This window comes from Perognathus longimembris, chromosome 8 (genome assembly GCF_023159225.1).
Source record: "Perognathus longimembris pacificus isolate PPM17 chromosome 8, ASM2315922v1, whole genome shotgun sequence".
Taxonomy (NCBI): domain Eukaryota; kingdom Metazoa; phylum Chordata; class Mammalia; order Rodentia; family Heteromyidae; genus Perognathus; species Perognathus longimembris.
This window is the reverse complement of record NC_063168.1, coordinates 5164739-5178400: the sequence shown is the minus strand read 5'-3', so window position 1 is coordinate 5178400 and position 13662 is coordinate 5164739. Positions and strand designations below refer to the sequence as shown.

Below are 13662 nucleotides of genomic sequence, written 5' to 3'. Positions count from 1 at the left end.
CAATCCTTAGCAGGAAGAATGGTGCTAGAGGAATATCAATATCAAACTTCAAATTTGATAACAAAGCTATAGTAATAAAAAAACAGCTTAGTACTGGCACAGAAATAGGCCTGAGGACCAATGGAATATAAGTCCAAGAAATGAACCTGCAGACCTATAACCACCTAGTATTTGATAAGGGAGCAAAATACACAGGATGGAAGAAAGACAGCTTCTTTAACAAATGGTACTGGAAGGATTGGCTACACACATGCAGAAAATTGAATCTAGAGCCTTATATATCACATATATAGCCAAAATCAACTCTAAATGGATCAGACCTCAAAGTAAGGATGAACATTATGAAATTATTGCAGGAAGAGATAGGGGAAGCACTAGGGCTCCTAGGCATGAGTTGAAACATCCCAGGAAAAGATCTAGAATCACAGTAAATCAAAGACTGAGGAAATGTGACTTCATCAAATTGAAGAGTTTCTGCATGGCAAAGGACATAGCTACAAGATAAACTGAAAGCCCACAGAAAGAGAGAATATTTTTACTAGCTATAAATCAGACAAGAGCCTCATATCTAAAATTTACTTAGAGTTCAAAAAAATTAAGCCCCCCCCCCATAAGCCCTCAAAGAAACAACAACCCAATTAATAAATGGGCTAAAGACTTAAAGAGAGACTTCTCAGAAGAAGTAAGAATGGTCACACATGAAGAAATGCTCAACATCTCTGGCCACCAAAGAAATGCAAATATAAACAACATTGAGCTTCTACCTCACCCCAGTTAGAATGGCCATTATCAAGAAAACTAACCATAACAGATGATGGCAGGGAGGTGGCCAAAAGGGAATGCTACTACACTGTTGGTGGGAATGTAAACTTGTTCAGCCACTCTAGAATGCAGAATGGAGGTTCCTTAAAAGACTAAACATAGAGCTTCCCTATGACCCAGAAATTCCACTCATGGGCATTTATCCAATAGACCACAAACAAGGCCACCCTAAAGCTACCAGCACAACCATGATCCTTGCAGCATTATTTACCATAGCTAAGATATGGAATCAATCCAGATGACCCTCAGTGGAAAAGTGGATCAAGAAACTGTGGTTTATATACACAGTGGAATTCTACTCATCCATCAGAAAGAATGATATTATGCCATTTGTAAGGAAATGGAAAGACTTGTAAAAAAAAATACATTAAGTGAAGTAAGTCAAACCCAGAGAAACATAAGTTGCATGGTTTCCCTCATTTGTAACTAGAATGTAATAGTAACTAGAAGGTGCCTATAAATCTACAAGTAAGCACAATGGAAAGTAAAAGATTAAAAAAATTATACTTGGTCATGACAAACAGGACTGCAAACATTCACACAGTGAGACCAAAGGAGGCTGTTCTTAGGGGAGTACCACAAAGGCTTAATAGCTTTGTGCATATGATCATATAAAATTATGTTTATCAAAATGAACTTCCAAGAAATGGAAACAAGGTTTTTTGTTATTTTGCTTATTGTCTTGTCTTAGTTTTTATTTCTCCTTTGTTGTTGTTTTTTATTTCTGTTCCTTTTTTTCTTGTATGTAAGTTTATCTATTTGGGGGAGGATAAGAGGGAGCACAGAAATAATAAGATAAAGGGTGAACAAATGCAACAGTGACACTAGACACTATGTTGAAAACAAATTATACAACTTGGGGGGGGGTCAGGGAGTCAGGTAGGAAAAGACTGAGAGAAGATGAGGAAGGGGGTACAGTGTTCAAAAAGACTTACATAACTTATAACTGACTTATATAACTGTAACCCCTCTGTACATCACCTTTACAATAAAAATAAGCTAATTAATTTTTTAATCAAAATAAAAAACCCAAGCACATGATAATCACCATTTCTAGATAGACAATTGGAGGAAGATCTTGAATTAAATGTTACACTCCAAATAAATCTTGCTGCAAAAGAATTTTCATTTTTGTGCTTAGAGATAGGTATCTTGCTAAAATGACTTCTCTCCTCTTTGTTTTTCCACACCAGAGACATGGTTGCCTTTGAAAACTCTCCTGATTATAACAGCATAATCCAACAAGAAGAAACAGTGAGTATTGAGTAAAACAGAACTACTATCAGCCCAGCAATGCTCCATCATTCCTTAAGTAGATGCCACTGTTTTTCTATGTGTGTCCTTGTGTGGATAAGGCCTAACCAGTCACCCACCAGCTGTGGTTGTTGAATTTCCACTATGGCCAATCAGTATGCACGAACAGATGGAGCCCCTGCCCTTGGGAACACCCCACTTAGCTGCACATTTGCTGCTTAGCGGTATTTTTTGAGCTATAATTGAAAGGAAAGCCAGTACAGGTGGCTCAAGCCCATAATCCTAGCTACTCAGGAGGCTGAGATCTGAGAATCACGGTTCAAAACCATCCAGGGTAGGAAAGGCGGAGAGACTCATCTCTAATACCCAAAAGCTGGAAGTAGAGCTATGGCTCAAATAAGTAGAACCTTAGCCTTGAAAAAACTCAGGAACAGCAAAAAAAAAAAAAAAACTCAGGAACAGCACCCAGGTCCTGAGTTCAAGACCTGGGGCTAGTACACACATGAACAAAGATGTACAGGTTGTTAGCAATAAATTTGCCTGAAAATGTCTCTATATTACAGTATATTACTTAAGTACAGCACAAGTAAAGTAAGAGTAATCTCTTATATGCTTATTACATATATTATATTACTCTTAGAATTAGGATAGTGGGGTGATGAATAGCTAATCTATGAATTTTACTTTATTGGCCAAGACAATATGACAGTACTGAGACACTGTCTTAGTTCAAGGTACTATGATGAACTATTGTAACAAAATCTATATGACTAATCACTTATAAGGTTATACAACAATTTGTTCCTCCTGGCTCTCGGGGCTGGAGTTGGAGGCCAGGGAGTCAGCATGGCTGGGTTCTAGTGAGATCCTCTTGTGGGTGGCAGATGGCCAACCTGATGTTGTGTCCTTAGGCCTCCTAGCTTCCTCTGGCCTCTGCTCTTCCCTTACAAGGGCACTGGTCCCACCAGGACTCCATCCTCCTGACCTTGAGACCACCGTGCCAGGATTGGTGGGTGATTTGGGGAATGGAAAGGCAGAGAGGAGGTGGCGGTGGGCTAGAGTCATTCGTGAGGACTTTACAGAAGAGACCACCTGTCTTTATTTCCTCCCTCGGCTGTAACAAATTAGCACAAATCCAGTGGCTTAAAATAACACCAGGTGCTTGGCACCAGTGGCTCCTGACTGTACTTCTAGCTACTCAGGAGGCTGAGATCTGATGACTGAGGTTTGAAGCCAACCTGGGCAGACGCTATGAGACTCTTAGCTCCTAACCAGCAGAAAGCCTAAAGTGGAGGTGTGGCTCAATTGGGAAAGCACCAGCTTTGAGCAAAATAGCTCAGCAAGAGCACAAGGCCTTGAGTTCAAGCCCCAGTACTGACACATGCATGCGCTCACACGTGCACATGCGCAACACACACACACACACACACACACACACACACACACACACACACAACAATAATACAAATTGCTTATCCGGCAGTTCTGTGGATCATGAGCCCCACACCAGTCCTTGAAGCTCAAGGGGTCTTCAGGCTGTAGAGGCGAGGCTGTCTCTTGCACTTCCTAGCTTCTAGAGGCCACCCACACTTCTTGGTTCACGGCACCTAGCTCCGTCTTTAAAGCCAGCAAAGGTGGAAGGAATCCTTGTCATGCTGCCGTCCCTCTGGTGCTCCGCAGCCGAGAAAGATCTTGTGCTTCCAACGACCTCTGTCTCTCCATCCCAAGGGCTTTAACTCCCTTCTGCAAAGTCCCTCAGGCCATGTAAGATAACACAGTTCCAGGCCTGAAGGATTCCTTTGTGGATCCCTTGTGGGCCATGAATCTGCCAGCTGTACTGTCTGTCCTTGAGCTGATCCTGGGCGGCACCATTGGGCTTCTTTCACCTTGAGGCAGAACTTCTGTTCAAGCTGAGGTGACGCGGTGGAGGCGGCGAGGAGCTGGTGGGAGGAGGTGAGAGGCTTCAGGCTTGGAGGGGAAAGAAGAGGTGAGGTCCAGATGGTGGAGGGGTTATTGACGCCAGACTGAGGAATTGGGATGTCAGCCAAAAGACTGTTGGACATCCTCAAGGCATCTTGCAAAGGAGCGTGGCTGGGTATTTTCGATCTGGGGGACGTAATTCTAGAAACAGTGTGCCCCAGGATACAGGAAGGGAAAAAAAGAAAAAGAGGAAGGGAAAATAAAACCACATCAGGATATCCAGGGTGACTGATGGAGTAACACAGGAGAGACAGATGGAGGCTAGAGGAGCAGAGACTGTAGGAAGCTGTCTCCCACTTTATCCTCAGGGCTGATCTATAATGTCTTGTGTTAGTCTGTATCAAAATGTTAACAATGGGCCCCATGCTGATGGCTTACAAATCTAATCCTAGCTACTCAGGAGGCTGAGAGTTGAGAATGGGGTTCAAAGCCAGCCAAACAGGAAAGTCTCTGCATCTCTTCTCTCCATTTAAAAAAAAAAACAAAAAACTGGAAATGGAGCTGTGGTTCAAAATGGTAAAGAAAAGCTCAGGGATAGTGCCCAGGCCCTGAGTTCAAGCCCCACGACCACCACCACCAACAACAAAAATCCTCGTGAGGAGAAAAGGCTCGCCATTGGGGGGATTTGGTCCATGATCCATTGGTCCATTTAACACCAATCTATAGCACACATGCTCACGGAAGATTGAATAAAGGATGATCTTTTTTAACATATTTTTGTATCTCTTGACCCAAACTGTAGCCAGTATCCCTGGAACCTCTAAACGGAATCCCTCCCCTTTTCCTTTGCCCCTTTGCTGAGTTGGGTCTCCAGCACAGGAAACACTCGGGGTGCTTCCGGAATCCCCTCTCCTGCCCAGCACCTCCTGCAGGGACTCCAACCTCAGTAGCTCGGAGCCATCTGGTTATGTGTGCCTTCAGAAACCATCACCCAGCAGCAGGCAGAGGCTCTGCCCCCCTGCCACCCCGCCTCCCCCCCCCCCCAGGGCCACACTGGGGTTGGGAGTAGGAGGGGCTAGCTCAGAATCCACACTGGGAGGCCCCGCAGGCTCTGGCTGACACAAGCACTCAGGGTCAGGCCTGCCAGCTCTGGGGAGCAGGCCTCTCCTTCCCGATGATCAGCCCGCCTGGTGCCTGCACCACCCTGTGCCAGAGAGAAGAGCCATGGCCAGACCACTCCCAGGGCAGCCAGCGTGCCACGCTGTCGAGCCCTGGAGCCATCGGGTTCTGTGCTTCTCCCCAAGTGTGCATTTAGACTGGACACCCCTGCTCTCCCCTAAAAGTATCCCGGGGAGGAGTTTCAGTGTGACATTGCTATGCTGTGTGTGATATGCATTTTTCCAGTCAGAAGGCGTTGCTTGCAGCGCACTCGGAGTTGCAGCGGAAGTGGCGTGGGGTCCGGTGCGGTGAGAGCAGCCTGGCTCTGCTCCTCTCGGGCACTGAGCACGGCTGTAGAGCAGCTGCCCTGCCCGGAAGCGTACGGCATGCAGTCAGGACACACGGAAACCCACAGAGGCACAGGGCGTCTAGGAAAGAGGAGCTGAGCTTCACTGCATCCACGAGAACTGAGAAAGCCGGGGGTTCGGTGCCCGCCTTGGCATTGTCGGAACAGAGCAGACCACACTTCATCACAGTGGGCTTTGCACTTCAATGTCCAATTTGTAGGAATTAGTTCATGCCACTCCATTAGAAAACAAACTATTCCGTAGTCCAGGAATATCCCTGGATCATTGGCTTTTACTGTCCTCTGTGTTATAGTCCCTCTGTGTGCGGATACTGGGTTTGAACTTAGGGCTTGGGCACTGTCCCTGGGCTATTTCCCTCAAGGCTAGCACTCTACCACTTGAGCCACAGCGCCACTCCAGCTTCATGCTGATTCATTAGAAATAAGAATCTCCTCTACTTTTCTGTCCAGAGTGGCTTCAAATCAAGATCCTTAGCTCGCAGCCTCCTAAGTAGCTAGGATTACAGATGTGAGACACAGGCACCTGGATAGAAATCATTTCAAGTAAAACCGACATCCTTTCTTCAAATCAGGAGCTGCTCTGCTCCCCCTCTTTGAGAGGACGGAGAGAGGATACACAGGAGGGAATGTTGTGTGTGTTCTCGGCAGAATCTCTTTTTCCTTCTTTCCCATGCTGTAACTAGTTCCTGTAAAGGAAAACATGTCTCCTTCATTTCCTTGCTGGCTGTGGCCCTGGAGTTTCTGATATAGCTAGCCATCTTTATAAGGATGCATGATAATCCAGGATACAGTTTTGTTTTCAGGAGCAACAATCATATGGATAGTGGACAGATATATCAGGGACATTAACTTAGCCATAGATAATAATATCACTTGATCCCACCACGTGACTCCCATAGTGATATGTTTGGGTAATATATTAAACCCTGCCTCTCCCTTGTTAGCTTATTAGAATTATAGAAAAAGGTTAACTCTCTTTGGAATGGAGTGGGGGGGAAGTCTCAAGAACCAATAACACCTTCAGAAGTGTGCTTAAGAGAGAATGCTCTTTGAACTTACAGTATCCACGTTTAGTATAGAAAATGCAGTTTCTTTTAAAGTAACAATCATCCCTTGTGTAAATGATTTCTAGTGTGAAAATCATGCTGCAATACAGACAGGTCCAGTAGAACCTCCTCAGCTGGAATTCAGAAGATGTCCATTTTGGGAACAAGAACTGGCGAAGAAATATTCCTATCCAGTGGTAGGCCATGGAGGGGGGGGGGGGGCGCCTAAGCTCAGCAGGCAGTGAATCCTTGTTTTGCCCGTGGTCCTTGCTGAGCCTCCTGGGATAATACTTGCATCTTCTCAGAGCCACAAGACCCATGGTTCCTTTTGGAACTTGGTGGAAGTCAGGAAATTCAGGTCTGCCCCACACCTCTGGGGTAGATTTTCGAGAAACTGGGACTGGGAAATTGTGGTGAGGTGAATTAGGGTTTAGGAAGTTAGGTATCAAAAGTTGATGGCCTTTGTAAATTTGCAAGTTAAGACATCAAAATGAGAGCCACGTGAACTAAACGCCAATATGGTGTACCTTTCTGAGGGGAACTAAAACCCAGTGAGGCCCAAGTAAGAGCCCACTACTGTTGTATCAAAATTGCCAAGTGCTATTAGCTCACACCTGTAATCCTAACTACTCGGGAGCCCGAGATCTGAGGACTGCGGGCAAAGCCAGCCCAGGCAGGAAAGTCCATGAGACTTTGATCTCCAGGAAACCAGCAACAATGCTGGAAGTAGAGTCGGGCTCAAGTGGTAGAATGCCAGCCTTGAGCAAAAAAGCCAAGGGAGAATGTGAGGGCCCGAGTTTAAGCCCAAGTACCAGCACAAAAATAAACTAAAATAAATAAAATAGCCAGTGGGTCACACCTGTAATCCTAGGTGCTCGGGAAACAGCGATCTGGGGATTATGGTTCGAAGCCAGCTTGGGCAAGAAAGTCCATGAGACTTTTTTCTCCAATTAACTACCAAAAAAGCTAGAAATGGAGCTGTGGATCTAGTGGTAGAGTGCTAGATCTTAGTTGAGTGATAAATCTCAAGGACAGATTCCAGGCCCTTAGTTCAAACCCCAGGACTGGCACAATTAATAGAATAAAATAATTTTAGAAAAATTGCAATACAAATGGTCTCTGATAGCCTGTAGCAAGGTCTTGGCGGGTGGATGCATTCTTGGTCACTGGTAAAAGCAGACCTCATTTCCCGTGTCGTTCCTAGATGTTCTTGCTTGCGGACGAATATTGTAACTACTGTCAAGACATTTTACACAATGTGAGGATCCAAGAATTCGAGAGGGTAGGTTTCCATCTGTAGATGACAAGCCTCTGTGAGTCCCACGGTCACCCTTGCTGAGACCACGCTGAGGAAGGTCTAGTGCCACTCCATTGCACGACAGCGCAACTCGCTGGTAGTGAGCAAGTTCTTGAAGGTGGTGCTGATACTCAGTTTAATTACTCGGAAAGTCTCCAATGTACCTCACACGGTTGACCTTATGCTTTCAATACAAATCTGGCCCATTTGTTTTACATCCTACCTCCAGCTGAGTTTGCGTAGCTTATGGATAGTAATATTCGCCTCAGATTTTCATTGTTGCCAAAGAGCCATTTTCTTGCTGGGTGCCAAGCGAGAAAGAATGAGGCTTTGATGTGCGCATGGCAGGTTCTGCCCCTGCAGAGGGCTGGAAGCAGGATAGATAGGTAGCAGGGTTCTAGCAGAGCTGAGTTTGTGTTGTTGGTGTCTGTCTCACCTGGGCATCACAGTGCCCCGCCCCCTTGGGTTCCCCGGTCCTAGGTGCTTCCAACCTTCCGTCCAGTGGAGAGCTTTCGACAGTTAAACGGGCACACCTCCTTCTGGGGTGGCAAATGATCAAGGTGGTCAGATAGTCAATGAGCATTTACTCTCAACTCTTGACTAGGCCCCTGTGGGCTAATTGTTACCCTTAGTATAATCAACTAGAGCCCCCTTGTGGTCAGAAATAGAAAACCTCCTGAAGAAAATAAGGTCTATGTTCTCTCATGGAACTAACTGGCAGGCAGGCTTTGACCGGTTGTTAGAAAAAAATTGAGGTTCAAAGCCAGCCTAGGCATGAAAGTCCCTGAGACTCACATCCAATTAATCACACAACAGCTCCAGTGGTAGTGTGCCAGCCTTGGGGGTAGCGTGCCAACTAAGCGGGCTGGGCATGTGGCTTAGTGGTAGAGTGCTTGCCTAGCATGCTTGAAGTCCTGGGTTTGATTCCTCAGCACCACATACACAGAAAAAGCCCAACATGGCTCTGTGGCTCAAGTGGTAGAGTGCTAGCCTTGAGCAAAAAGAAGCCAGGGACAGTACCAAGGCCCAGAGTTCAAGCCCCTGTACTGACACAGAAAGAATGGAAGAGGAAAGGCAGGAAGGAAGGAAGGAAGGAAGGAAGGAAGGAAGGAAGGAAGGAAGGAAGGAAGGAAGGAAGGAAGGAAGGAAAGAAGGTTGGCACAAGTGAGTTTGTGCCTATAATTCTAGCTACTCAGGAGGCTGAGATCTGAGAATCATCTTTCAAAGCCAGCCCAGACAGGAAAGTCCATGAGACTCTTACCTACAGTTAACCACCAAAAAGCGAAGTGGTAGAGCACTAGCCTTGGGGAAAAAAAAAAAAGAGCTCAGAGACAGCATCCAGGCCCTGAGTTCAAGCCTCAAGCCTGACATAAAAAGAAAAGGAAGGGAAGGGAGGGAGGGAGGGAGGGAGGATATTTTAAATATTTACCTTGGAAAAGCTAAAGCAAAACTTCCCATTCATCCCATTAGTCTTCAGGATAATAATTGATCTGTTCGGTTGGGAATTGGCTTAGTTGGTAGAGTGCTTGCCTAGCATGCACAAGGCCCTGAGTTCGATTCCTTGGTGCCGCATAAACAAAAATAAATCCAGCTTTAAAAAGGAATTGATCCATTGACCTTTGGGACTAATGAAGTCAAGACCGGGAATTAGTCTTACAAAATACAAAATAAGCCTCGGGCGCTGTGTTCTTTGGCATTAGGTGGAGAGCTTGCTTACATCCTTCTGGAAATCTCTGCGGCCAGACACAATCATGCTCATGACACTCCCTGATGTGCGCCAGCTCTTGAGATGCTACGATGTGCAGCTGTACAAGGTAGGGAGACATCCGGGACTCGGCCTTGTATGCTGGGTGGAAAGTGAGCGTGTCTGTGTTAGAACTGCAGCCCCCGCCTGCAGTGAGGTGACGGCTTGAGCCCTTCCATCTCTGCCTAACTCAGCCCTGCTTTCTGAATTTCCTCCTGTAAAGAAAAGGCCGCGTCCGGTGCCGATGGCTCGTGGCTCCTGCTTGCAATCCTAGATACTCAGGAGGCTGAGAGCTGAGGATGGAGGTTCAAAGCCAGCCTGAGCAGAAAAGTTCGTGAGACTCTGATCTCCAATTAACCACTCAAAGACTGGAAGTGGTGCTGTGGCTCAAAGTGGTAGAGCACTAGCCTTGAGAGAAAGAGCTCAGGGACAGCTGCCAGGCCCTGAGTTCAAGCCCCATGACTGACAAAGAAAAAGCCAAGCAGGGTGTGCTGACTCAGCTGTAATAGCTCACCTTAATGTTTGGAAAGTTGAGATCAGGAGGATGTATTTAGAGATCCACCCAGTTAAAAGGTTTGTGAGACACTTTCTCAACCAATACCTGGACATAGTGGCGCATGCCTCCCAACCAAGCATAAACTAGAAGACCCACCGTCCAGGTGTATGCCCAGGAGAAAAGTGAGACCCTACCCCCAAAATAACCAGTGCAAAACAGGGGGTAGAAGAGTAGCTCAGCAGAAAAGCACCTGCGTCTAAAGAGCACGAGGCCCTGAGTTCAAACCTCAGAACCACTACAGGAACGTCCCTTGGAAGCACCGGATTTCAGGCTGACCTGGAGCTGCGATGTCCCTGATCACAGGGTTCCGAGTGTGAGCTGCTGCCCCTGCTGCTAATTTCCTGACCCCACCGTAGAAAATGCAGGTGGGGTCTGTGCTGAAATGTCTGGTTTGATCCACCTAATACAGGGCAGCATGGAGTTGCTGTTTCCCCTAATTAGTTCAGAGGCTGGAGATACAGCCCTGTGGTAGAGTGCCAGCCCCAGTGCCACCCCCAGAAGACTCCATATCCATACTCCGACCGACATACGTACTGGCTACAGCAGTCTGACAGCACCTGCTATCAAGGAGGCAATGGCCTCCCCCACCCAACCCCACCCCCCAGGGAGGGCGGGGTGGTCCCTGAGGCCCCGCCATGACCTGTCCTGTTTCTGGGGTCCCGGTGAGTTCAGTCCCTGGTAATTCGAGACCCCCTGCAGTAGAGAAAGTCACAGGGTTTTGGACGCTGTCATTGCAGGGAATTGAAAACATTCTCCTTCATGACTTTCTGGAAGATGTTTCTATTCAGTACCTGAAATCTGTGCGCCTATTTAGTAAGAAACTGAAGCTCTGGCTTCTTGATGCTCTGCAAGGTTTTCCAGCCCTCTTGCAGATCTGCAAACTCAAAGGTAGGCATCCAGGAGAAACAAGAGCACGTCGGGTAAGGTGGAGAATTCCACGCCAGCACGAAACCAGCCTGGAAGTCGGGTGTTGGCCGTCCTGTCGTGCTGCGGTGACTCCGGGTCCAGAGGGGCGGGGGCCGCTTTCTCCCTGGCGCCTCTCCCCGCCCTGGCCTGTGGCCTCCCCCAACTTCTGCCCTCCCTCCTCCGGCTAGTTCAGGCCGGCGCTCTCTCTCCCCACGCTTCTGAGCTCCAGTTGGTTTGCCGTTGTTTCCTAAGGCCCTGTCTTGGGGGCGTGCATGCAGAATAGGGTCCCGGCTCATTTCCCCCCCACGCCTCACCCCCGGGGGAAGTCTGGGCCCCTTTCCTCCATCACAGTGGAGGAACAGCGAGAGAAGCAGGAGTCCCCCTCCTTCTCCCTCTTCCTCTTGCTCTCCCCCACTTCCTGCCTGGTGCTCTCGCCTCCGGTCTCCCAAGCCCCTCGGCCACACGCCCTCCTTTCCTAGTGATTGTCCTAAAACTATGATTTGATCATGGCCCCGTGCCCAGCTGAGCCCATCCATTCTGCTTAACCTCTGCCTCCACCGCCGTAGGTACCCCCACTACCCAGGAGGGTGGGCTCCCCAACACCAACACACACAGACCAGCAGTCCCCCAAAAGGTCCTTGTTCTGTTACACTCTGCACTGTTCTGCCACTCCCGTCTCCCGGTTCCTTGACTAACTCCTATGGAGATCAACTCTCACCGCCTCCGGGAAGCCTTCCCTGACCAGTACCTAATAAAACCAGGAGAATCTCCTTTCTTGGAACCCCACCTTCTCCCGCCATCTCATCAGTGAACATTCACGGAGCCAACGGCATGTGAGAGTCATTTATCCAAAGGGATAAGTGAATGCACGCAAGAGGAATGGTCCTCCTCTCCATCGGCTCTCCTGTCACCCTTTCCTTTGATCATTTTCTGAAGAGATGGGCGAGGTCCTAATCTCCTTGGAGCCCCGGTTTGTGTCAGCTTAGGGACCGACAACAAAAATGCCCCATGCTAGGTGTCTTTATAAACAAGACACTTGGCTCCCACCGTTCTAGAGACTGAAAGTCAACATCAAGGCCCTGGCGGACTCAGAATCTAGGGAGGGCTGCTTCCAAGTGCCTCCATGGCTGCCTTTATGCTTTGCCCTCACACAGTGGAGGAGAGGGGAGGAGGGCCCCACCCCCATGACCTAATTACCCGGCCCAAGCCTCCCCTCCCAGGGCCATGCCTGCTCAGTGCTGGGGTTGCACTGTTCCTGGCACTTGAGTTGCTGGAGGAATGTCAGCCCTGTGGGAGGGGCCGGCAGAGGGGAAGCTGGGATTCCTGCTCTGCCCTGGGCCCCTCCCCTCCCTTCCCTACTTCTCTCCTCCCCTCCCCTCTATCCCCTGGAGGAGCCCATGCACCTGACATGAATAATGGCCCTGGGTCTTCTTAACAGAAGTCACGGTGTTTGTGAAAAGACTACGAAGAAAGACCTACCTTTCCAACATGGCCAAGGTGGGTTGAAAGGAAGGAGTTTGCTGGAGCGTAGACCGGAAGCCACAGGTCTCCCTGCGAGCCGTGGTCGCTGCCTGAAGGAGGCAGCTCCTACCGCGCAGGGCAGAGGGCAGCCGGGAAGGGGACGCTGGCCGCCGGTGCCCGGGAGCCCCATGGTGCTCCCTGAATGGAGAGGCTGCAACCGCCTCGGCCCCCCGTGCACAGCAGAGGAAGCTAGTGCCTCCTGCTTGTAGAGATGCAAGAGGAGTCCCACGGGGTCATGGGCTGACCTGGGCCAGCCAGTGTCAGAAGCAAAGGACCCACAGAAGATAGGAAAGAGAGAAGCAGCCCTCCCCGCCGAGTGTGGCCCTCTGGACTGCCAGTTTCCTCAGCTCTGGCCTTCTCGTGCCTTAGTGCGAAGGAGTAGTAGGTAGAGAAGGGCCAAAGATGGGTTCAAAGGGCCCTGCACCCAAATCTCCAGTCCATCTTGGGTTTGAAGTATTCAAAGGCCTACGATAAAATGGGCACTGGTGGCTCATGACTGCAATCTTAGCTACTCATGAGGCTGAGACCTTGGAGGAGCAGGGTTCGAAGCCAACCTAGGCAGAAAAGTCTTGAGAGATTTTACCTCCAATTAACTAACAAAAAGGTTAGGTTGGTGACGTGGCTGAAGTGGTAGAGCACTAGCTATGAGCTAAGAAGTCAAGTGAGAGCATGAGGCCCTGAGTTCAAGCCCCCTGTAGCAGAAATACACACAAAGGCCTTTCAAAGTTGTGTCTCTACTGAGCATGTGCAGATACTTTCCTAATAATATTGTGTAACTATGTACATGGCACTTACATTGTATTAGGTGTTATACACCATCCAAATATGTTTTAAAGTATATGGAAGGATGTGCCGACTATAGACAAATATGTTGGGTGCAGGGGGAGGGGAGGGGAGGAGGGAACAGGAAGATTCCATGTAAAGTAGTATGCATGATTCAATGTTCACAAGATAGTACACACACTCCTGGGTTTCTTCCTCCTCAACAACAAAGCCTTGGTGATGTGGAGGGAGGCTAGATAAAAGTAAAATGACACAGGGTGATGAAGGTTTTGGCTTCCTTGTTATCTT

General features: G+C 48.3%; 1 protein-coding gene across 3 annotated transcripts in view; it reads left to right on the top strand.

Annotated features, from left to right (window-relative positions):
- Rfx8 (regulatory factor X8) overlaps positions 1 to 13662 on the top strand; it is a 69679-nt gene that overhangs the window by 38248 nt on the left and 17769 nt on the right. Inside the window, exons 6-11 of one of the 3 annotated variants that reach the window (XM_048353535.1) lie at positions 2016 to 2076; positions 6654 to 6764; positions 7772 to 7849; positions 9565 to 9678; positions 10902 to 11052; positions 12509 to 12567. In XM_048353535.1, the coding sequence (XP_048209492.1) occupies positions 2016 to 2076; positions 6654 to 6764; positions 7772 to 7849; positions 9565 to 9678; positions 10902 to 11052; positions 12509 to 12567 (574 nt within the window). Of the gene's footprint in view, positions 1 to 2015; positions 2077 to 6653; positions 6765 to 7771; positions 7850 to 9564; positions 9679 to 10901; positions 11053 to 12508; positions 12568 to 13662 lie in introns of those variants that run through there. The other 2 variants (XM_048353537.1, XM_048353538.1) reach the window with 2 other exon arrangements.